The sequence below is a fragment of the Hermetia illucens genome, chromosome 1, assembly GCF_905115235.1.
Source record: "Hermetia illucens chromosome 1, iHerIll2.2.curated.20191125, whole genome shotgun sequence".
NCBI lineage: Eukaryota > Metazoa > Arthropoda > Insecta > Diptera > Stratiomyidae > Hermetia > Hermetia illucens.
This window is the reverse complement of record NC_051849.1, coordinates 17,765,171-17,791,123: the sequence shown is the minus strand read 5'-3', so window position 1 is coordinate 17,791,123 and position 25,953 is coordinate 17,765,171. Positions and strand designations below refer to the sequence as shown.

Sequence of the window (25,953 nt, the reverse complement as noted above, 5' to 3'; positions counted from 1 at the left end):
GAGTCTTCCGAATCTCTGGCCATTCCTCTCCTTACGCCTTCCTTGGTTGAGTTCCTCATTGGTAATCTTGACCCCATTGTCGGGCCTGGCCCCGATGCGCTTCCTAACCTCTTCTTCCTTAACTGTAGAAAACACATTTCCCTCCCCCTAAGTATAATCTACAGCAAAAGTCTAGATGAATGCTACTTTCCCCGTCTCTGGAAAGAGGCCCTTATCATCCCTATCCTCAAGAGTGGAGCTCCTTCTCTTGTTGTGAACTATCGCCCCATTTCTCTTCTCTCTTCTTGCTCCAAAATCCTGGAAAGACACGTCAACGACTGGTTGACCGTGCACTCCGGTCACCTCATTGTCAAAGAGCAGCAAGCAAGCATAGATCTACGGCTTCAAACCTTCTGCTCTATACCAACTTTGTTGCTAAATGCTTGAATTCACGACAGGAGGTACATGCTATTTATACCGATTTCTCCAAAGCCTTTGATACCGTTGACCATAACATTCTCCTCTCTAAACTTTCATTACGGGACTTCCCTCCCTCAGTCATATCTTGGCTTTCCTCCTATCTCTCATACCGTTCCTGCAAAGATTCTTCTAATGGTTATTATTATTATTCTGTTAAGGGAAAGTCGCACCGCGTCCTTGAAGAACTATTGTGCCCCTTTTACTGGTTATAGTGTACCTGTTGATCATAGTATCTCAAGCAGGCCTGTAACCGTTAGGAACTTTAGTATGTTCCCTACTTCCAGAAGTTTCAGCTTTGCATCTGGTATTAAGTGTTCTCCCAAATGTATCGACCTACTTTGCACAAGTGCCGGACACTGTCCCAGGACGTGCATAGAGGTTTCGTCCTCCTCCTCCCAGCACCTGCAGGCAGTGTCCGTAGATATCCCTAGCTTCCCTAGGTGATAGTTCAGCCGACAATGACCAGTGATAATTCCCACTATGATTCGGAGGTTCTTTTTGGTGAGGTTTAAGCAATCCTTTGTACGCATGGATTCGTATCCCCCAATAAGCACCCTGGACTGCTCCATTCCTGGTAGGCCCGCCCAATATAGTTCCCTAAACTGTTTCTCTTGATTTCTTAGATTCATAGCCATGAAACCGTTTCCGATTCCACAGAAGGGTTCTGGCCCGTGTAAAGGCGTCCCTGCTCCCTTCTTGGCTAGTTCGCCCGCTGCCTCGTTGCCTTCCAACCCAGCATGGCCTGGAACCCAAAGTATCCAGACTTTGTTGGACGAGCCGAGTGTATTCAGTCTTTCAAGGCATTCCCATACCAAATTGTTTAGGATAAGTGAGGGATCCTAAGTCCACAACCACTTGTTGTTGGACCGGACCAAATGGAGAGCAACTTACTCCCACGTTTATTTGGTCCGCGGATCCCTCGTTTGGTCCGGTCCAACAACAAGTGGTTGTGGACTTAGGATCCCTCACTTATCCTAAACAATTAATTTAGCTTTAGCCAGCTCAGGCTCAAACTATCGGTTTCTACTGGATATAATTCGCACCCTTGGCGTGTTTTCCTAAACCTATAAATGGAGCGTTTTCCATCCGATGCCACTCACGGTCACGCTGCTCCCAGGGCAGAGGTGAGGCAGCGTCTGAAGAGTTGCCTCTGCCCTGGACGAAACCGTTTGTCCTACAATTCCCATACCAGTTTACAGTTCACCTGGTTGGACCTAAGTGCCTTGATCGCCGCTTGGCTATCGGTGAGAATAGCTATGTTCTGCCCCCTGTAGTTCCTTTGCAGATTAAAGGAGGCACATTTGTCTATGGCGTATATTTCCGCCTGGAATATGCTAGTGTACCTGCCCATTGGCTCAAAGTACATTTTCCTTGGACCAATGACACCGGCACCCGCTCCCTCTGCTGTGAGGGATCCATTAGTGTACCAAGTAATCAGTTGCTGGTTTAAGCCGTATGTCGCAGCCACGCTCTCCCAGTTTGCCTTGTTACTCCAACGTGTTTCAAACTTCTTATCGAAGTGAAACCTCGTTGTCATGTTGTCCCTCGGTATCAGTAATTCGGGATACCGCCTAGAAAGGATATCAATCTTCCTTCGATTTAGGCAGCTCCCCGCCTCACTCATACTACCGGCCATCCTGAATATTGATCTCCTTGCCTGCATCTGTGTGTGCAGATGGAGAGGGGTTAATCCCAGAAGGACCTGCAGGGATGCCGTTGGGCATGTCCTCATCGCCATACTGATACACACGCAAGCCAGCCTTTGGAGCTTATGTAATTCCCTGGCTTGTGTGCTGAGTTGGATTCTTTCTGCCCAGATTACCGCTCCACAGATAATCATTGACCTTACTATTGCAGTATATATCCAAAGTAGTATCTTCGGGCTGCAACCCCATTTTTTTCCTGCTATGGATCTGCAAGTCATCAGAGCCCTTGTGGCTTTCCGACATGTGTTTCCGACATGTGTCTTCCAGAATAATTTTTGGTCTAGCGTGATTCCCAAATATTTGACCTCTGTTTCTCGTTTCACCTCCATATCATGTAATGTTATGGCTCTCAGGTGATCCAGTTTACGCCTCCTAGTGAATGGTACCCTGTGGACAGCCTTGAGTGGTGTTCATGATAATAGAATTTGTACCTGTCGGTACCTCTATTTGTCTGCTTTCTAGCATTTTGCTCATCCAGAGTGCCAGGGTGTTTCCCACTCCTTTGCGGCTCAGGGCATCCTGTATCTCTGTGTGCGATGTGTTGTCGAATGCTCCTTCGATATCCAAAAACGCGCACAGTGCAATTTATTTTGTTTCTATGGCGTCCCGTAGTACCTCTGTCAGCTGATACAGAGCAGTTTCAGTTGATCGTCCTGCCCGGTAAGCGTGTTGACAGTGATGTAGGGGATTACGCTTTAGAACGTTAGTTCTAATATAGTTGTCTATGACCTACTCCACCGTTTTGAGTACGAACGATGTTAGGCAGATTGGTCTGAAAGATTTAGGGTGAAAAGGATTCTTTTTACCCACTTTCCGAATAAAGACCAATTTTGCCCATCTCCATGCCCTTGGTATGTAACCCAGTGCTATGCTCCCCCTTACCACCCTCAGAAGAGACTCTAAGATAATTCCTAGGCCTCTCTGGATAAGTGCTGGGAAAATGCCATCTACTTCGGGAGATTTCATTGGTTTAAAAGTTCCCATTGCCCATCTTAGCCTAGCTTCTGAGCATACCTCTTTTGCTAGTTTCCAGCTCTCCTTCCTCCCCCTTTTATTCGTTGTTGGGGTGTCAGGCAGACTTTTGTCGCCTGCCACCGAGGGGTAGGACTCCGGGAAATGAGTTCTGAGAAGCAGGTGTACCCTGTTCTCCTCATTCTCGGTAAATGTCCCATCTTCCTTTTTCAAGCTGGCAGAGGATATTCCCCCGTCTTTGGCTACTGCCTTCTGTTCAATCCCTTCACAGAATTCCCTGAAGCTGTTCCGTTTCGCTTCCCTGATCGCGTTGCTATACGCAGTCAGTGCATTTCTATACCTCTACCAGTCCCCGGTTTGTTTTGCCCGGTTAAAGAGTTTTCGTACCTCTGTTCTCATTCTGGCTAGGTTCTTGTTCCACCATGCTACATCCCTTGATGACTTGACTGTCTTGGCCGGACAGCTGGCCTCATATGCGTCAATGACGATTGTGTTGAAGTTTTCCACCACCGTTTCTAATTCCAGTTCGCTCCTGATGTCACCGCCCCCTTGAAGGTGGGCAATGTTGTTGCTCAAGTGCGTTGTGTAGGATTCCCAATTCGTTCTCTTGGGATTCCTCGGGTTTCATGGTTACTCATCTCGTTCTTTCTTTCCTTCCTCTGGTGTTCCCCCAGTCTCTATACTTGACCCGCTACTCTTCTTGTTTTTTATCAATGACCTCGCCTCTATCCTCACCTGCCCGCATTTGCTTTACGCAGACGAGCTTAAATTGTTTGCCACTCCGTTGGACTGTGCTCTCTTATCCCCCATCCCCAACATCCTTTTCCTATTCTCTCAGTGGACAACCCCTGTTACTACTGACCTCCTTTAAGGACCTGGGTGTAATATTCGACGACAAAATTCGTTTCAGTTCCCATTTCATTGACATCATCAATAGAGCTTCCAAAATGTCTGGTTTTATCCTACGTTCCTCCGACTTTACCTCAATTCAGCTTTCCTTAACACTTCAATTTCCTTGTCAGAAACATCCTCGAATATTGCTGTGTATTCTGGTCCCCCTTCCGCATTCGTGACTGCCGCGCTCTTGAAGTTGTATAACGCAAACTCACCCGGACCCTTTTTTATAAAAAGAACCTTCCACGGGTTGATTGTCCGTCACGACTCCGCACCTTCAATCTCCCCTCCCTACAGCAATGCCGTGTCGTCCTTGATATGTGTACTTTTTTCAAACTCTACAATTGTCTGATGGCTGGCTCCGCCAACTCGGATATTACTTTCCGTATCGCCTCGTCTCATAACACACGTAGTGCGGACATTTTTGATGTAACCTTCGCGGAGCTCGAGATTTACTTCCACTCTCCGATTCCGAGGCTATGCCGGTCCTACAACCCCCTACAGCTTGGGTCCTTTAACTCTATTTCCTTCTGTAGTTTCAGGCGTAAAATAAGCCATCCACTCGCTCCTCCCTCTGAGGACAATATGTAATAAGGAATTTATTTTCTGTGTATTGTCCTCATTCACCATCATCAACGGCGCAACAACCGGTATCCGGTCTAGGCCTGCCTTAATAAGGAATTCCAGACATCCCGGTTTTACGCCGAGGTCCACCAATTCGATATCCCTAAAAGCTGTCTGGCGTCCTGACTTACGCCATTGCTCTATCTTAGGCAGGGTCTGCCTCGTCTTCTTTTTCTACCACAGATATTGCGCTTATAGACTTTCCGGGTGGGATCATCCTCATCCATACGGATTAAGTGACCCCGCCCACCGTAACCTATTGAGCCGGATTTTATCCACAACCGGACGGTCATGGTATTTCTCATAGATTTCGTCATTGTGTAGGCTACGGAAGCGTCCATCTTCATGTAGGGGGCCAAAAATTCTTTGGAGGATTCTTCTCTCGAACGCGGCCAAGAGTTCGCAATTGTCCTCGTTAAATAAAGAAATAAACTCATCCAAGGATACTAGAAAAATGGCACTGGTTCAAGCAGATATCTGGAACCTGTATCTGTCAAACTGACGTCCAATCCCAGTCCTATTACCGGTTCTCAGGAATCATCCGGATTCCCAAACTAGAAAATTTCCTAGCCCCGATTCGAAACACATCTGTAAATAACAGTTGTCAGTTAGATACTCTATCCGCCCCTACACAGAGCCCTACTTCAGAGCCTGCTGAAAGCCTGAAATCACTTAGTGATTGCACGGAATCTCGTATCCTTAAACGTATTATGTTCAGTAAATGAAGAAAACGAACTGCGACGCAAACAGTAAAGTACAAACTATGATGACGATACCATTAATTGTACGAGTTCGCATGCATATACCAAATGAAAGAGCGAAAACGGGGACAACCAGGATAACGTCGACAGACACTTGTTTGCATCTGAATGAGCATTTCAATACAACTTACCCGCAAAACGGATAGAATCCTGTTTCCTATATTATTCTCGGTCGTATATAAGCGTGTTCGCCCCTACACACGTACGTTGGGTATCCGGGCTCGTTGCAGGTGCCAGAAACTTTACACGGCGCTTATCAATTCCCATTAACAGCTCAGCGCAGAGGAGAAAGGATTGTTTCATACCTGTTGGACGTAACCATGATGCTATCGTAGAACAGTTGACACAGGATGAAATCTCACCTCCCCCATGTGATGTACATTTACACAAAGTGAATTTCACGGAGCTACGAGCTACATATGCCCACGTGTTTATGTGTTTATTCAATTCATAAAAAGGATGATGGGTGCAATGAATTGAAAGTGATACATAAAAAACTTGTGGTTGGAATGGCTTTTATATAGATCCTGCATGGGATAATTTCGTGGAGAACTAAATTAAACCTCTTAATAGAGGATGTGATTTATTTTGTAACGTATAACAAGCTGCAGGCAATTGACAGGCTACATTATTTTTGACAGGAAGGGAAGGAACTGGTTTATTTCTGGTAGTGGAAGTTGCACTCCGTCCTAAAAAAAAAAACTCTGGCGATCATGATTTCCATGGAAAGAGCAAGGAAGCAGGGCTAGAGGACTCAGATCTTCATAGCCACCCTGTATTATTAACAAAGGATATCAGCTCCCTACTCTGCAACTAGAGATGTTTTCCAAGACCCTCCTAGCGTCTGCAACCTGGTTTTAGCTAGAGGTGGTCAATCGCATCTCTCTCCTCTCTGTAGTTTCTGCCACGCGAATTGTAGGGTATGCCGAGTCTGGCGCTATGGTTCCCTATAGGCCAGTGCCCCGTTCATGCATTTGCATCTATATAGCCTAAAAGCTCTCGCGGTCGGGTCCTACTATAGAAAGGCAAAATCCTCCCTGACTTGACGCAGGTGGTGAGCCGATTAGTAGGATGATATGAAGAACCTCCTCCAGGCTAGTCAAATGGAAGGCTGATGTGCTACTTCTTGACCTTCACAACGGTTGCGTTGTTTAAACTGAGGTGCAGATGCAGAAAGGCGTGCAGTTTTTTCCTGGGGAGGGTACATGTTCTAGTTCTGTCCTGGCCAGTGCTTTTTCTGTTGTTTCCGGCTAATTCCTATAAATTTGTCGGTCCCCAGAATTAATTTTCTTTATATTGAACTCCCAATAATTGGTAAATCGTCAGTCCATTGACAATACCAATTATTGGGCTTTTATTGTATTTACTTTGGGGCCCTTTGATGGTTTGGCCTCCTCCGATTCAGAGCTATGACACGTCGATGACTACTTTATTAAGATTTGCTTGCGTCAACAGATTGTCAGTCCTGTCGGATCGTCGATTCCCATCAGTTCGTTGGCGTCGTGGAGTGGATCCAGGTCGTCGTCCAGTTTCGCAGATCGAAAAACTTTTCACCCTTGCGTTCCTGACGGTTAACTGTTCACCTGAGATTCCTCCTCTTTCATAATCACCCAGTCTTCCATTTGTATTCTGTGAGTTTGAAGATGTGAACCTGTTCTTACGAGCAACCGATCTCCTGGGAATCTTGTCGTAAAGAACAACCTTGAGCTTTACATCTTCCCAGGCGTCGCGGATCCTTGCAATGGACGAGAGAATCCCTGGAGAATTAGTCGCCACATGCTATTACGAGTGCATGGAACCCACGGACTAGCTGGGAGGAGCCAAAGCAGATGATATCCGTGGTCTTCCAGGAAATGCTCGATGACCATTTCCGTCAATTGCCGCTTCACTGTTTGCAGAGGTTCCTTGTGGCATCCGAGCTCTTGCACAGTCTGCTTCAATGGCTTTGTTGTTGAACCTCATCTTGACATATTGCGCTTGAAGTAGGTTTCACTTTCAGTGGATTTCCCAGGCTGCTTGTATTCTCCTTACATTTGACTGGTAATTAGCGAGGTCCTTTTCATCTCATTCGTTGTCTTATTCTTCGTAATCTTCCCCAAAATATGGATGGTATTCTGGTATTGGCTCTTGTCCAGTTCTCTAGTGCATATCCGCTTCTGCATTGGCGTCCGGTAGCCTGTGTTCTTATCGGTCTTTATACAGTAGGGAAATCCCGTCGTCGACAGTTTCGGAGTAAGAGTACTGTGTCTGGTACTCGTTGCCTTCACTTCGACGAGAGTGCTTTTCAAGCTGGAGGCCCTATCGGTGGAATCAACACAGCGATGATAATGTGGCTGGTAATAAGTGTACTATCCTTAACGGGTACTGACTTCTGGCGGGCTACTATCAGCTCTTCTTCTAATGATACGTTTCACATCACCTCTCTCCGCCCTCTATCATCGGCTTTTTGTTTGTTTTTGAGTTGCGAACTCTTGGCCGCGTTCGAGAGAAGAATCCTCCGAAGAATTTTTGGCCCCTTACATGAGGATGGACGATTTCGTAGTCTACATAACGACGAAATCTATGAGCGATACCATGACCGTCCGGTTGTGGATAAAATCCGGCTCAATAGGTTACGGTGGGCGGGTCACTTAATCCGTATGGATGAGGATGATCCCACCCGGAAAGTCTATGGCAGAAAAAGAAGACGAGGCAAACCCTGCCTAAGATAGAGCGATGGCTTAGGCCAGGACGCCACACAGCTTTTAGGGATATCGCATTGGTGGACCTCGGCGCAAAACCGGGATGTCTGGAGTTCCTTATCAAGGCAGGCCTAGATCGGATACTGGTTGTTGCGCAGTTGATGATGATGATTTTGAGGTAATGTTTTGATGTCATGAGTAATCCGCGGAAAATGCCCATCCTGACTAGCCCGGCCAGTCAGGGTAAGGGTTTTACTTTTGGTTCATTTCCTGCTACATATATCCACTTGTCCCTAACAAATGACCAGCAAGCAAACATATCCTTTCCAGGTCATGTGAAAACCTACCGAATTATGCAACCTTAACCTAAAGCACAATCACTAACTATAAGGTATATCCGTCAGTCCTGTAACTGCTAGAAATTTTAGGATGTTTCTTCTAGATATTTTGAGCTTAATATCGAGTATCTTCCCAGGTATGATGTCGCACCTTACACAAAAAATATCCGTAGACATTCCCAGCTTCTTCAGATAATTGTTTAACCTGACTTGCGATATTCCCGCATTTTCTTGGTGAGGTTCAAACAATCCTTTGGTTTGCATGTTCCCATATGCGTTCTGGTGTGTTCCATTCTTGGTAACTTGGCCTAGTATTGTTTCCTTAAGCGTCCCTCTTCTTTCTTAAGTTTTGGTCCATAGAGTGGCGTTTTTTGCTCCTTTCTTGGCCAGCTCATCCACAGCTTCTTTGCTCTCCAATCCAATTATCAAGGAATCCTCATACTAGTCTGGTGCTCACCTGGTTGGACCTTCGTTTGTCTCCTTGGGGGTTAAAGTAGGCACAGTTATCTATGGCGTATATTTCCGATTGGTATGCTTAACCAATGGTTCAAAATATGTTTTTTCTTGGATAAGGAGCCCATTGTTACACCAGCTAACCAGTTGCTGGATTCAGTAATAGGTCAGTATTACATTCTCACAATCCGATCTGTTGAAACATCGGGTTTCAGACTTCTTATTGAAATGAAATTGATGTCGGTAATTTGAAATACCGCCCAGAAAGAATGTCAACCTTGTTTCAGTTTGGAAAGTCTCAAACGCGCTGATACACCAATATATTCGAAGATTGCCCTGCTCGCGCTTTTGCAGATATATATTTTAAGGGATTGGGGGGCGCAGAAGCTACACCATCTCATTCCCTTCCAGTCTGGAAATTTGGGGAGTACGGTCCTAAGCCAGTCCGCTGTATCTTCCGTCACGCAGTCTCCTGGGAAGTATTCCGCTGCGACGACGGCCTCCTGAGTTCTTCCCCGGATCTCAATGAAACTTGAACAGCTGCAAGGACTCTCTTCCTCTCTGCCCTCCTCTTTACTTCTAAAAACTCTCCACAGTCGCTTATGGAGATATATACATATGTTGAGGTATTCACCATCTCATTCCTTTTCACCCTGGCAATTTGGAGAGTACGGTCCTAAGCCAGCCCGCCGTATCCTCCGTCACGTAGTCGTGGTCAAAAGCGTATGCTGGTGAACACGAGCTCCTTACTCCATCTCTTCCACATCTCCATGACGATGAGGTTTTGGATGACAATCGTATTGTAATCAACCTGCCACCAAACAAAAAGTGCTGGAAAAGGATGTGGATTCTCTGGGAAATCGCCAGGCGCTTAAGAGGAAATAGCCCATACAAATTGTTCCGAAGAACGGAACTAAAGGCACCGAAGAGAGAAAGCAGGTCCCCCAAGTGCGAGCTCCGACAATCGAATCGGCAAAACCCGTGGGCAATGAAAACGGTGAATGGACCAAAGTAGTTAACAGAAAGGCGAAAAAAAGGCAAAAATACGAATCCTACGCGGAGATACTGAAAAAGGTCAAAGCTGACCCCGACCTAAAAGATTCGAAGGACTCAGAAGAGTGACCTCACGTTTTAACTGAAAAAAACCAGCTTGGGAAAAGCTGATGGCTTCCGAAATCAGTTGGGGAGAATGTCACAGTACGAACCCAAAAACATGAGGTCTATATACAGTGCAAGGATCTCGATGAAGTGTCATCCAAAGGAGAAATTTGCACTACCTTGATGGAGCAGTTTAAGTTGGAGGAAATTGTCGAGGAGTCCATTGGCAATAATCAAACAGCCACATTGCGATTACCAGTGGACGCAGTACAGAAGTTATTGGCGGTCGGGTTGTTTGCCGTCTAAAAGTGCTTCAAGTGCCTCGCGTTTGGTCATTTCACGAAAACATAGACCAGCAGCATTGATTGGTCTGATCGATGCAGAAGGTGTGGGGAGAAAAGCCATATTGCCAAAGCGTGCAATAGGGATCCCAAATGCTTATTGTGTGAAGGAAGTGAGGGGCGGGATTACCGGCATATTGCCGGAAGTGCTAAATGACCGGAATTTAGGAAGGCACTGACTTCAATGATAAAATGGGGTTCATTCAAATAAACCTCAATCATTGCAGGGTCGCTCAAGATTTACTCGAGGAGACCTACGAATCCGAGGTGAAAGTTGCTATCATTAGCGAACCCTATAGAAAACGTCGCGGTGGCGTATGGATTAAAGATTCGACTCATGGAGTCAGACATACAGCGGCTTTGTGCGGGCGAAAATAAATGCTATTACGCCCCACCAAGTCTGACATTCTCCGAATTCGAGGGAATGCTTAACAGTCAGAGGAAAAGAGCTGTCCATGTGGCCGAATGCATCGCCAAAGCGTGTGACGCGGCCATGTCTAGGAGGTGCTCATTCTCCAGTAGAAGACCAAACTACTGATGGAATGGTGAACTGGCCAGCCTTCGATCCGCCTGTCACCGAGTCGGAAGAGCGGCTCAGAGGGCGGTAAGCAGAATCGACCAAGGGTAAAAAAGCACGTCTATAAGGAAGCTTGCAAAACCCCTCAAGCTCGTCATTTAACGGAGCAAGAGGGAATGCTTTAAGGAGCTCTGTTCGGAACCGGACGTAAACCCGTAGGGGAGCGCTTATAGAATCGTGATAGGGCGATTCACAGGCCGATCATCTGCGCAGATCACCTGGCCTTCACTCTTGTTAAAAATTATCCACGGGTTATTCCCCCAGCAAGAGGAGGGCGCTTTCTGAATGTGACGACAATACTGCTAGTCACCAGTGACGAGCTGCTGGAGATCTGCGCTAGGATTGGAGATAACAAAACTCCGGGTCCGGATGGCGTGGGCCCTTAAGCTTGCCGTGAAATCCAGATCGGACATGTTCGCTGAGTTGTTCGAAGTGTGCATGTCCAAGGTTCCGTAAAGTCAGATCAACCATTAATGCCATCAAAATGGTTACTAGCTTGGCCGAAGATGCAATCCGCAGAGAGGGTAGTAGTAGCAAATATTGCGTGGTGGTGACCCTGGACTTGAGAAATGCATTCAATTCGGCCAATTGGAACCTAATACGGGAATCTCTGGCGAAGATTGGTATTCCCGCCTATCTCGCTGCTATCGTTGATACTTATTTAGCTGAACAGAGGCTCTGATATGACACCAATGACGGACGGCATGCTTCCAGGTGGCTTATAGCTAGGGGAGTGAGTTCGGTCCTGCTCTATGCAGCTCCTTTTTGGAGAAAGGCGTTGTAGGTTACATTTAACGCTAACAAACTGGATTCAGTCTACAGGAGAATAGCCCTAAGGTTGTGCTCGGCATTCGAACTGTCTCAGAGGATGCCGCATTTGTCATGTCGGGAATGATGCCCATTGATATCTTGGTAGATAAGATGACGAATACATACAATGCGAAGTCTGTCTCTCCTTTATTGCAGACGAAGGACGCCGAAAGGGAAAGATCTCTTAATAGATGAGAAGAGCGTAGGGGACGTTCGGGAAAGGGTCGGTGGACACACAGGCTCATCCCTGCCATCAAGGAGTGGTAGGAGAAACGCCACGGTGGGAATAATTATAATCTTACCCAGTTTCTCACGGGGGACGGAGGAAATCGCCAGTATCTGTGCAGGTTTAAACTAGATATCTCGCTCGATTGTCCAAACTACAATAGAGTCCCAGAGGACCCAGAGCACGTGTTCTTTCACTGTTTAAAGTTTGTGGAGGAAAGGAAGGACCTAAAGGAGACTCTAGGAGAAGTCCTCATACCGGAAAATCTGGTGCGAAAAATGTTAGCATATCAGGAAAACTGGGGAGCGATCAACTCCTTGGTCGCATCTATCCTGAGCAAACTGCGAAAGGCAGAAGGGACTAAAAAAGGGCGGTTACGTACGCCGCGTAGAGACGAAAGGCGACCAAGCTAACACGAGCTGACTCCGCTCCGTGATGCCATACCGTATGGTGGTTCCACGGGGCTTGGGGGATTCGGGGGTGGTTTTAGTGAGTAAAGATCCCACAAGCTGGCGTGTCCAGGCCAATGCCTTTTGAAGGTTTCCACTTCCTCCAAAAAAAAATCTGCATTAGTCTGTCCGGCAGTCCACTGCTTGACTCCCAATTGGACCTAAGTCATCAGCCGGTTTCGAGCAGGGGATGGCTTTAACTTTTATGTCCGTAATTCTAAGCGGTATAATCCGCCTTTCTAAGGAACAGACAGACTGTTATTTTGAGGCTCTTTTCAGAGGAAGGACAATATTCTATTACGCGGTAGGAAATTTCAAGAATGTTCTCAGCAAAGTTTTGTAGTTAATAGAAATTTTTTGACACATGCTTTCCCTAGCTTTCATAAGAATAAGTAAGGTGATATCAATAGAAGATGAAACCGGGGCTCAGAAGCTTTGGGACGATTTTTCGTTGATGCTTGCAGTGATTTCTTTGCCACTATGTCCTCAATCCTGCCTGTCAGAACCTTCTCCGCCATCCTTACTGGGAAGAGCGGAAGAACGGGAAGCTGGTGACGTGGACGCTAATGGTTCAACGCCAGTATGTGGAAATGGATCCAAGCGATCCGAACACCGTGAACCTGGAAAGGCCCTAAGCCGACGGCAGAAGAGAGTGAAGGAAGATGAAGCACCTTGGGAATGAGGACATGGACGTGGCTGTACCACTAGGCGCGGTAACGCCCAGAGAAATCGGACGCAAGGTAGCGGAATCTCCGGCGGAAGGTGGGGATAAACTGGAAACCCCGGTAAGATCCACACTGGACGCACCAGACTCTTCAGTCAGCGGTAATGCGCACAAGAAGCGTAAGACCAATACATCTGCTGTGGCCGACGCTTTATTGTGCTCCGCACCAGGGCTTACATTCACGCGTCTCGCGGCGAGTAGGACCGTTGTGCCGGGAGGTGATCAAATCAGCGAGAGAGATCTCAATGAAGCTGGTCCCTCCCACAAGAATACGAACACGAAGGCGGGAAGGAAGAGGACGTATGCGCAAGCTGCGGCCTCTGTTCTGACTGCTGCCGTGGGAGTTTCCTCCAAGGATGGCAACATGTCAGAGGGACAATTTACCATCCTCCAGGAATGCCTGTGGAAGAAAATGATGGAGCCTGGAACGAAGCCACGATTTAACGATCAAGGTTTTCGTGATGGGCTTCTACATTTGGAGTGCGCTGACGAGGCTGCCTTAAAGTGGCTCCAGCAGGTAATCCCAACTTTGAGTTCCGGCGGTCGGCCCAAGTTCACTATTGTGAACACTGAGCTACGCAGGACAGAACATGTCGGATGTTGGCTACCGGGCCCTCGAAGGAAGGCAGAGGACATCATCCGCTTGCTGGGTGAACAGAACCCGGGCATGGACTTTGGGCACTGGAGGGTAAAGTTCATGAATGCCAGGAAGGACCAATCTACAAACGTGGAGGGCTTCAACTTGGTATTCGAATTGGACCAACAGAGTCTGAATGTGCTCAGGGGAAGTCATCATATGGTGCTCCACTTTTTCCTATATAGACTGAAATTCAGTCATATCAGGAGACTGTAGGGCATCATCTCCATTTTGAGAGCGAAGAACAATGATGGTCTTCGACTCACACAACATAGAGCAAATTGCAGCATCTTCGGTGCGCTCTCCCACAATGGAGATGTGCGCGGAGGATAGTGCATACGGGGGCGGAACCCCCGTATGGGGGCTCGCACTGGGGAAGGGACTACAGAATGAATCCTACCTGCTAGTAACTTCTCCTACACCTTCCAAGGAACAGGCGGAGGGAAGAGAAGCCAGAGACGTGAACGAAACTGACTTGATGCCAGTTCGAGTGATCGAATCTATGCAACCCGGACACCGCAAACCAAGTAAGGTGCTAAGTAGAAAACAGACGAATGTTCTGCGGGATGAGGTGAGATCTTTCGTGGATGAGAACATGGGAATTGCGGTACTTCTCAGAGGCTCTCAGGCTTTTCTCAGAGAAATCAATCACAAGGGGATCGAGTCTCTGGCGGTACGGTATGGGGGAAACCCCGTCATACGCGGACTGCCGCATATTTACCCTATGATTCTTTGTATCCTCCACCGACGCAAGAACTTAGGGATCTGGTGGCGTATGCAGAATCAAGTGGTCTCGAACTCTTAATAGGTTGCGATGCGAATGCTCAACATATTTGTTGGGGCAGTAGCAAATGCAATCCAAGAGGAGAGAAGCTATTTGATTTCATCACTTCAGCTGGTCTTATGACTGCAAACGTAGGGTGCGCCCCTACGTTCGTGGGACCGAGAAGAAGCGAAGTAATTGACCTAACAATCTACCCCAAAATTGTTAGAGTTGATTACACACTGGCGAGTGCTAGACGAGGTCTCACTGTCAGATCACCGATATCTAGAATTCAATCGCCCGCAGAACAGTCTGCAGTACAAAGACGGAACCCTAGAAAAACGGATTGGGCAAAGCTCAATGAACTTCTTGGCAATAAAGTACAGTTCCCTAGGCGACTAAGGACTCCTTTGGTGCTGGAAGATGAATTGAAAACTCTGAACTGCACTTGTTTAGAGTGCTATGAAGAGGCTTGTCCTATTTCCCGAGGCCAAAGCGGTAAAACGGTTCCTTGGTGGAACCGAGAACTGCAAAAACTCAGAAAATCAACCAGGCGACTTCTAAATCGTGCTTGCAAAAGTAACAAGGACGAAGACTGGTTAAATTTCAGGAACTCACAACGTGAATATAAGAGGCTCGTGAGGTGCTCGAAACGAGACTCCTTTAGAGCGTACTGTGAGGAACTGGAAGGCGAAAGGGAGACTTCAAGGCTGTGCAGAGTCCTCAAAAGGGATGAGTCGGCCAAGTTGGATTCTCTTAGAAAACCCGATGGTACTTTCACGAGCTCCAGACTGGACTCAGTACAGACCCTCCTGGAAGTACACCACCCGGGAGAACGGGTGAGAGCAGTGGTAGGGGGAGAGTTGACGGTTCTTGCAACCCCTTCAACACGCAAGTGTTGCAAGGGGAATTGGAACACTGCGGAAGCGATTGTTACCCATGAAAAGGTGAGAGCTGCCATACTGTCCTTTGAACATTTCAAAGCACCTGGCATGGATGGCATCTATCCGGCAATGCTAAAGGAGGGTATGGACATTGAAGGGGCTTTTGACTGTGCGCCTTTTCAAAAACTTTGTGATGCCGCCAGAGCGCATGGTGTTGATGAAGCTTTAATTAAGTGGATCCATGCTATGCTAACGCAGAGATTGCTGTGCGTTGAGGTGGGTGTCGATCGCTATCTGACTGCAGAAGCAACGAAGGGCTGCTCTCAAGGAGGTGTGCTTTCGCCACTTCTGTGGAGTGGGCTGACCGACTCACTACTATGCGAATTGCAAAATTTGCCAATACACGCTCAAACTTATGCTGATGACGTGCCTGTGCTTGCTGTTGATCGGAATCTTGGAACGGTGTGTAGGAATATACAACGTGCCGTTGATTTGATAGACAGTTGGTGCCTCAGACATTGTCTTTCAGTTAATCCAAATAAAACCACAATGGTATTCATAAAAAGCAGAAAACTGGATGGACTTTGCCTCCCTGAGATGAGAGGTACAACCCTTCAACTCTCTAAAGAAGTAAAATATCTGGGAGTCAGTCTAGATAAAAAACTTCTTTGAAACAAACTTGTAGAGGTAAAGATGAAACGAGCTCTCACAGCTTATGGGCTGTGCAGACGGACCTTTGCCTCGACATGGGGACTCAGGCCTCGTGTGGTAATGTGGATACACGTTGCCATCATTAGGCCGATGTTCGTATATGCATCCGTAGTATGGTGGGTTAAGGTGAGACAAAAAGGTTTTCACCGTAAGTTAGTCGCACTGCAAAGAACTGGGTGTCTGGGTATCACTGGTGCTATGAGCACGACATCCGGCGCAGTTCTGAATGCACTATTCAATTTGCAGCCCCTGGATATATTTATTCAAAGCACTGAAATGAGAGCAGCTCATAGACAAATTTGATTAGATCTATGGGAAGACAACGTATGTGGGGGCACAGATCATTGAAAGAGTTACTGGGAGGACTGAATCCAGTTCTTACAGTGCCTTCCGATTTTCGTGTCCCCATACATTTGTTTGATAGAAGATATGAAGTTACCCTGAATCGTAGAGAGAAGTGAGAAATTTTAGAGGAATGCGTGGAGGGATATACGGAAGTCTTCTACACCGATGGCTCAAAAACAGTAGAGGGTTCTCTGGAGCAGGAATCTACCTCTCGAATAAAAACGAGAAGTGGGCTTTTCCTTTGGGACAATATGCAACGGCTTTTCAAGCCGAAGTTTATGCGATACTAAGGGCGGCAAACTGGGTGATTGACGAGCGATTGAAGGCCAGGCGCATCGCAATCTGCAGTGATTGCCAAGCTGCATTGAGGGTGTTGAGTAGTCTTTTGATCACCTCGAAAATCGTTCAGGAATGCAGAAACCGTTTGAACTTTATCTCTAGATTCAATACGGTGGAACTACTCTGGATATCTGGTCACTGTGGCATAGAGGGAAATGAAATCTCGGATGCTTTAGCGAAAGAGGGGTCAATCTCCTCCAAGCCAGGACCGGAACCAGCAATTGGATTATCAGTAGCATTGGGTAAGTCTGTTTTCAGAAACTGGGAACAAGCTTCCCACAATGACAGGTGGCAGAGCCTAAATGCTGCTCGACACACAAAACTTTTCCAGCCAGAACCGAACATGCGTACCGCAAAGTTTATCCTGTCTAAAAGCAGAAGGACTTGCAGGTGCATTGTGGGCAATCTGACAGGCCATAATTCACTAGCTGGACTTATGTTCAGAATAGGAATTACTCAAGATGATACCTGTTTCTTCTGTAATGAGGAAGTGGAATCCACGGTGCATTTCCTATGTGAATGTCCTGCCTATGGACGCATCAGGCATCAGATCCTTGGTGCCGATGTTCTCCAGTTGGGACGAGTGGCATCAGATCCACTAGCGGAAATCCTGCGATACATAAACGAATCCGGGATATTGCGTTAGACGGGGGAATCGAGTACAATGGACCACTAAGGTCTGAGTGCTCAGAAGCTGTAGCTCCTCCCCACCACACACACACGCGGGAGGAAGAAGCAGGAAGCATATTATCAACCAAATTTTGTAATAGGGAATTTTTAACACATCTATAAGGATGAGCAAGGTGGTATTATTAGAAAATGAAGCCAGAGCGGTCCTATGGGACCATTTTTCAATAATGCTTGGATTGTTTCCTTTTCTTCTTTCTCTCCTTTCCTTTTCCGCTATCTCCTGAAATCCAGCTTTTCATTTCTGGTTTATGGGAATCTTCACAAACTTTGGTTTCCTGGGGACTTTGTCCAATATCTAAACGAGATGCCCAAGTGTCTATTGCGTATATTAACTGGAGGCAAACTACCATTTCGACTTCAATGCTCCTACATCAGCAAAATTTCTTATAAATTGTATAGAAGAAACGCTTGGAAATGCTAGCATGGGATATATTGTAGATGAAAAAATCTGTAGCCCAGGACGAGGTCCATGTTTAAATGCTGCTTTTATGAACTATCATCATTTGGCATTACAATTTTCTGGGTCACTGCCCTTGACGAGGGCAAGAACGCTATGATTTTATTCTTTCAAAATATGCGATCGCTGCTGAAACTTGTTAACAAATCATCTGACAATCTTTTTGGACCAGAAATTATCTCTTCTTTTAAATGTAAAGTAGTAAATCCAAAAAATATGTCTCACATAATTTAATATCGCATAAATGTCAAGATGCTTTCAAATATACAAATCATTTTGACTGCATGCAGGTCCTTGTCCAAAAGTCCCATTATCCTTCGAGTGCATACGAAATGCTCCGGAAAGAATGTCCCTCCAAATGCAGGATCATTACAATTTATCATGGCATTTCACAATAGTAAACTGCCTCTAGTCATTTAAGAGCTTTGGCTAATAAATTATATTTCTCAATTACTATACATAGGACACATCTCTATAATTTATTAATGTTGTTGTTGTTGTCGTACGCCCCGCAGATATGCAATCTTGCTTTATCTGCACACTCAGATGTACACAGTCGGATGTATATTCAATAATTCTGCCAATGTGTTATCCTTTTTGCTTCTTTCATCTTGGAATTTCGTGAATATCCTCCAGTGGAAATTTATGAGACAAAAGCGTCTTATTGCTATAATTGGCCTACTCAATGAGAATAGATAGTTGTCGAGGAGTTATTCAAATAGACATAACGGCCTGCAAGGGGAGCATAAGTTTTGCTTTCTTGTATTATCATTTTTTCGTTCATTTCGTATTTGGCATTAATTCAAAATTATTTCCGAAAATTTATAACTTTTGCATTGGATGAACACTTAAAATGGACGCACACAGTGAAATATGATAGCCTTGCGAGATGTACGAACCGAAGTAGGGAATATCTCAAGAAAAGAAGAAAAGTTTTTTTCTCGTTGCCGAAATCGAAGGGAATCCTACAAGGAGAGCAATGATTGATATAGGGAAAGCACTTAGCTCCTTGATAGCAAGTTGGGAGTTGTAAGTACCTCGAGCGTATGAGGAGAAAAGGCAACTATTCAGTAGTTTTATGTTCGATTCCTTGTGATTCTCCGTTTCGAGTATGTTTTAGTTTGTGTGCCGTATTGCTTGCAATATTTCAAATTTTCCCATTTTTCTCATTACAGTTCAACTCAACTGATTGCCCTAGTCCGGATGCCAGATCACTCACTGGTCCAGACATACTTCACAGACATTCAATCAATTCGTTGTTGGAAAGGCATGAGTTAATCAATAGAGGACTATCATCACCGATTGAAGGTATGTAAGATATTTTTACGTTTTAGGGTTTGGTAGGAAAGCGAAACCCTTTTTATCCTTTATGTGGAGTATACGACATCCGCAGACTGTCTTTCGTATTGTCTTTTTCCTATTTGATTTTCAATGAGGCTACATTCAAAATTGTCATCGCACTCATTTATATAGTAAATGATAAACCTACAACAGCGAAACAACACAAAGACAAACATAAATATCCATGACGAAAGAAGGATTCAAATTCAGGACAAAGAAAGCAGTTCATCAAAACACTCAACACATCGCTTCAATATGCCCGAAATCAGATTTCCCTCTTTGTCTCGACAGGATGAGCATCGAGGTGTATAAGGCTTCATCCTGCTGACTTGTTGGTAAAGCTTGCGCGCCTGGTGCGGTTGCTCCTCGTACTTTTCTAGTTCACAGACCTGTTGGTTCACCAGGCTTCCTTCTTCCGTCTGTGAAGTCGTTTCTCCGCTCGCCGGAGTTCGTGGGAAGTATCCGCGCGTTGCAGAGAGTGCATAGAAGATTCGCTTATATTTTCAAAGCCGATAACAGCAGGTTTCATTTTTTGGCTGACTAAGAAACGTACTCTGAGCACATGGTTTTCTGGATGGCCGCTATAATAGATGATGTAGCGACTCTTCTCCAGGAAATCGGTCCCTGTCCAACGCATCTCCTGCATCGCTGTTACATCAGCCTTATATTGTCGTTGCCGGGTTCGTCGTTTTGAGATCCATCCTGTCCGAGACTCCTGTTGTGGCTTCGTAACATCGGTTTTCCGTGTAGGGTTATCAGCCCTACCCAACCCCCAATCTGGAGGACCAGTTGGTACATTTTGTCTCGTTTTTAGGCGCGGGAGATTCGCCTTCATCCTTCTTCGTCTGCAGTTTTTCATGAAGAAAGAACTCCCAGCGATCATTACGTGGAGGTGGAGATAGGGTTTGGTAGTAGAACTGTTGGGGGGTTTGATCGGGGGTACCAATCCACGTTTCGCCCTGGGACCTATACTACCCTTTGATCACCAACTTCCCATCCTTGGATCATGATTTATACTCGGCCTCGGCTGCGTTACGCAGCACAATCGATCATTGTGCTTTCGCTAGAATGGCGCTTCGGTGCACTCTTCCCAGCGCCGCAAAGATGCCTGCCAACACTGAACCGCAGGCTACATCTGCTGTCATCCCGGGCTCCTCTCACTCCAGAGGCCTCCTGCTGAACGTTGTCCCACCACTCAAGCAACTATTCAGATCGAGGCTAACTAACTTCATCACTTCAGACGATATTCTAGCCTACATCAGGAGCTAGACCAAGTCAACTCCGTAATCTGTCCAGGATGTGAAGCTGTCGAAAAATGGCTCTCTTGACCGGGTGACTTGAGACATCTCCACAACTTTGACGCCGATGCCTAATCTTCCTTCTGGCGCAAGAGGTCTTCATCAAACCTTATCAAAGGACCCAATTGCGAGAAATTTCCGAGCCGCCTGCCTGCCTCGCTTCAAATAGCATAAGGGTTTAAGAGTTTTCTTTCAAAATGTAAGGGGTTTACGAACCAAGCTTTCGAATTTCAATTTATCTGCCTCAGCTTTCCGAAACCACATCATCTGCATTGCTGAAAAATGGTTAGATGGCAGGATTTTAGATTCCAAGTTCTTCAAACGTTGTTCTATCTTGTCTCTGTGACCAGATCACAACATGAGTCATTCCATCATTCCATGTCTCTTTATCATATTCTCTTTTTATTTCCCCTAATTGCCCCTTTCCTGTACGAAGGTTTATCAGAAGTCCTAACTATACTGGTAACTTCTCTTCCTTTGATCCTCTATGGCGAAGTTAATCTTGCTATGCTCTCTTAGTCTAATATTTTCGGCCTTCCATCCCGTCCCAATAACCTCTCCTATCCTTTCTTTCCTTTATTCACTTTCATGAACATCTGTGTCGCCCTCCAATTCAAGCTTTCTAGAATTAAATCAGACTCTTGATTTTGTCCTTTCTAACCTTTCTATGCGTTGCTTTTCCCAATCCCTCATGTCTCCTGTTACGTTGCTTCTAACGTCCATTATCCTGCTCTTGAGTTTGATGCCGCATCATCCGGCTCCATTGTGGTACACTAATCTGCCAAGTTTAACTTTTGGAAAGCCTGAAATCAACCCTGACAATAATCAACTGGGCCATCTTTTCCTTAGTTCCTGCGTGGTGTCATTGCCTACAGAAGAATTACTGCTAGTAAAAAATTCCTGTGTTCTGGAAATTGTGCTAATTTCTTTTTTTCTCAAAACTTTGCAAGAAAGGAATATCTGGCCAGTGTTGAAGCCTCACTGGGGCGTGGAATCCATAAATTTTCAGTCTCACATTCGCAACTCCCGGAAGTTTGCTGAGCTATTTCCTCCTTTCATCAAATTCGCTGGCTCATCTGCTAACTATCTATCTATGACCCCCCTCTCTCTCTCTCTCTTCTTCTCTACAATGGCTGGGAACAGCTTGCATCGTACGTTCGGCAAAAGTCCCTTTCTTAATCTTGCACATCATATGCAACCTTGACGTCAATGCTGGCCCTGGCCAGTCCTTTGTCCCCTCTAGCGTCTCACGAGGCACTATTTTGGGTCTCGTATTATTTTTATTCTTGTTCTTGTCGACGACCTTAAGCTGTTTTCCGCTATATCGTCATTTATGAACAGTCTTCCTATAATCAAACTGCTGGTGCTCTGCTAGTGGGTTAGCGCTAAACTTCAACAACGACAACGACTTCCTTTTACTATTCTCGTGATGGATTTTCCTTATTATATCAGAACTCCACCCAAGGCCTCGCAGGCACTTTCGACAATGATCTCCGCTTCGACACGCAGTGCCTGCAAGTCACTAATCGAGCTGCGAAATTGTTCGGTTTTATGCTAGGTCATATCAACTCTATAGTCGGTCAGGCTCGCAGGCATGAACTCGAAATTTCGGTAAGCAAACGTAACCTACAAACCTTTACAAACAACCGATACAAACCTTTCTTTCCAAACTTTAACTTTTCCCGCACAGACAGGTACCATCCTAACCAAAGTCGCCATACCTATCCGGAGGTCCGCAATGCTGGTCTCCCACAGAATTCCTCGTTGTTCTTCGTTAATAAGCACGGTGAGCGGAAGTTTTTCTGCTCACTTGACGCAAACAATTTCATGAGGTTGGGATGGTATTTTAGCAATCCATGAGTTTTGCGCGAACTTGAAGTTGGAAAGTTGAAAATTTAGGGATATGTTTTAAAATAATAGCCTAAGGATGTCAATTAAGAGTGTGAATCTGAGGCCGCGCTTCATTAACCATCTGATGCAGGAGGAACAATGATCAAGGTTGTAATTCGTCGTGATTCTCCTTATCGATCGCGGCACTCGGTTCCGGAGAGTTTCGAACTCATACACGAGGTCGAGCCGTCTCTTTTTTTAAAGGTTTGATGTAAAACGAAAACTTCCTCAATAAAACCACCTCCGACTTTCCCATGCCCCGTGGAATCACCATAAGGTATTACATCACGGGGCGGAGTCAGCTTACTTTAGCTTGGTCACCTTTCTTCTCTACACGGCGTCCTAGTCTCCTCAGCCTTTCACAGTTTGCTTTGGGTAGATGCGACCATGGAGTTGATCGCATCCCCGTCTTTCTGACAGGCCAGCATTTTTCGCACCAGATGTTCTGGCACAAGCATCTCCTCTAGGTTCTTTCTTTCTTCCACAAATCTTGAACTGTGGAAGATTACGAGGTCTGGGTCCTCGGGGGCTCCATTGCAGTTTGGACAATCGGCGTTCTTCGTCTGCGATAAAGGAGAGATAGACTTCGAATTGTATATGTTCGTCATTGCATCTGCCAAGATGTCAATGGGCGTTATTTCCGAGATGACGAATGCTGCATCATATGAGACAGCCGAGAATGCCGAGCACACCCTTTGGGCTGTTCTTCTGTAGACTACAGTCAATTTGTTAGCGCTAAATGTGATCTGCAATGCCTTTTTCCAAAATGGAGCTGCAAAGAACAATCGAACTCACTACCCTAGCTACAAGTAACCTGGAAGGATGCCGTGGCCCTGCCACATTCGGCATTATCATCACTCTCAAGTCGTCTATCATCACTCTCAAGTATTTGGCAGACTTAGAAGTCAAGCCAGTAACCATTTTGATGGTATTTGATCTTTACGGAACCCATACTGCCGATCTGAGAGGCCTTCCTGGCTCTCAACAACCGGGAGTAATCTATTGTTGATTACTCGCTTTAGCATTTTCTTCACAGTGTCCAAAAGACAAATAGGTCTGTAGGAGGTTGGCTCACCTGGAGGTTTACCAGCCTTAGGCAGCAATGCTAACTTCTGTCGTTTTCATGATGCAGGAAATATCGCCTGGGATATGCACGCTTCGAACAACTTACCGAGCATGTTCGGTCTGGATTTCACGACAAGCTTAAGGGCCCTATTCAGCACGCCATCTAGACCCGGAGCTTTGTTATCTCGTATTCTAATGCAGATCTCCAGTAGCTCGTCACTGGTGACTAGCTGGGGGAATGAACAGTCTCTGCATCGCCCCAACACGATTCTATAGACGCCCCTCCACGGATTTACGTCCGCTTCCGAATCATCATCATCATCAAAGGGACAACTGGTATCCGGTCTAGTCGTGCCTTAAGAAGGAACTCCAGACATCCCAGTTTTGCGCCGAGGTCCACCAATTCGATATCCCTAAAAGCTGTCTGGCTTCCTGGCCTACGCCATTGCTCCATCTTAGGCAGGGTCTGCCTCGTCTTCTTTTTCTACCATCGATATTGCCCTTATAGACTTTCCGGGCGGAATCATCCTCATCCATACGGATTAAGTGACCCGCCCACCGTAACCTATTAAGCCGGATTTTATCCACAACCTATGAGTCATGGTATCGCTCATAGGTTTCGTCATTGTGTAGACTACGGAATCGTCCATCCTCATGTGGGGGGCCAAACATTCTTCGGAGGATTCTTCTCTCGAACGCGGCCAAGAGTTCACAATTCTTCTTGCTAAGAACCCAAGTCTCCGAGGAATACATGAGGACTGGCAAGATCTTGTACAGTAAGAGCTTTGACCCTATGGTGAGACGTTTCGAGCGGAACAGTTTTTGTAAGCTGACATAGGTTCTGTTGACAACCAACAACTGTGCGCGGATTTCATCATCGTATCTGTTATCGGTTGTGATTTTCGACCCTAGATAATTATATTATATTCTCCTATCCTTATTTTTCCTGTTTGACCAGTGCGGTTCAATGTTGTTGGCTGGTTCGTTTTCGGTGCTGACGTTGCCACCATATATTTTGTTTTGTCTTCATTAATGTGCAGCCCAAGATCTCGCGCCGCCTGCTTGAAAATATTCAAGCCATCGCGCCAATAATCCCATTCTGTCAGAAATCAGGTTTCCCTCTTTATCTTGGCACGATAAGCATCGAAGTGTATAGGGCTTCATCCTGCTGACTTGTTGGTAAAACTTCCGCCATCTGTGCCTAGTGTGGTTGCTCCCTGTACTTTTCTAGTTCAGGCTTGTTGGTTCTCCCAGGCTTCCTTTTTCCGTCTGTGAAGTCGCTTCTCCGCTCGACGGAGTTCATGATGAGTCTCTGTACGTGCCCGCATTTTTTGAGAAAGGAACATTACTCGGTGTGGACATTCTTCCGTTCCGAAGCTAACTTACATTCGTCAAACCAGTCGTTCCGACTTTTCTTGCGGCTGCGCCCAAGTATTTTTTTTTTGGGAGTAGGGTAGGTGAATGCGTTTACGCAAAGAGTGTTGGACTCCCGTCACAGCACGCTGGCGGACTACCAACTAAATACCTCCCTGCCATCAGAGAACTAGCCTGGAACACATTACACATTACTTCGGGCTAGCCCTCCCGCTCTCCCGGCTTTGGGAGCGTTCAAGTCAGGGAATTCCTTTCACCAACGGGAGGGGAGGGGAGGAAGGGGGTTGTTAGTAAAGGGAACCCCTTACCGTCCGATCCCTCTGCCGGTCGAGTTCAATCTTCTTCATAGTAAGAAGAGCCCGAACATAATGCCCAATACGATTCCAGCTGCCATCGCTCTTCAGCATCTCTCTGACAATGTTGTCTGGAGAGAGCTCTCCTGTATCTGCATAAAGCTGCTGGCGGAGGCCTTCCCACCTCTCGCAAGAGAAAAAGGTGTGGTCAGCGTCATCCGCCACTCTATTGCAGAACACACAATCAGGAGATCGCGCCTTCCCAACCCTGTGCAGGTAAGACTGAAAACCTCCATGCCCACTTAGAAGTTGGGTAAGGAAGTAATCAATCTCACCGTGCTTTCTGTTCAACCATGGGTCTAATTTTTCGATGAGCCGCGCAGTTCACTTGCCCCTTGGCTCATTTTGCCAAGAAAGTTGCCACTCGCTAAGGGTGCGTTGATGTTCCTTACGGGCAACCACTTCTCTTAAGTTTTCGCCCTTACGGCGATAGATAGCTTTGCGCTCCTTGGCAAGGAGGGCAACGGGGATCACTCCCGTAATCACCATCAGAGTCGGTTCGGAGACGGTGCGATAAGCAGACGCCACTCGCAAAGCTTCCCACCTCTGCACTTGAGCGAGGCGTTTACGATGCACCTCCTTGTCAAGGGCATCAGCCCATACCTCCGCACCATAGAGAAGGACAGACTGCGTTGCTCGCATGAGGAGACGTCTCCTAGTTGATATAGGGCCCCCGACATTCGCCATTAGCTG

At 46.3% G+C, this 25,953-nt stretch overlaps 1 protein-coding gene across 1 annotated transcript in view; it reads left to right on the top strand.

Moving 5' to 3' along the window:
- Positions 1-25,953, top strand: part of LOC119655044 — a 136,880-nt gene that overhangs the window by 91,063 nt on the left and 19,864 nt on the right. Inside the window, exon 2 of the mRNA XM_038060729.1 lies at positions 19,115-19,247. Coding sequence (XP_037916657.1) covers positions 19,115-19,247 — 133 coding nt within the window. The remainder of the gene's footprint in view (positions 1-19,114; positions 19,248-25,953) is intronic.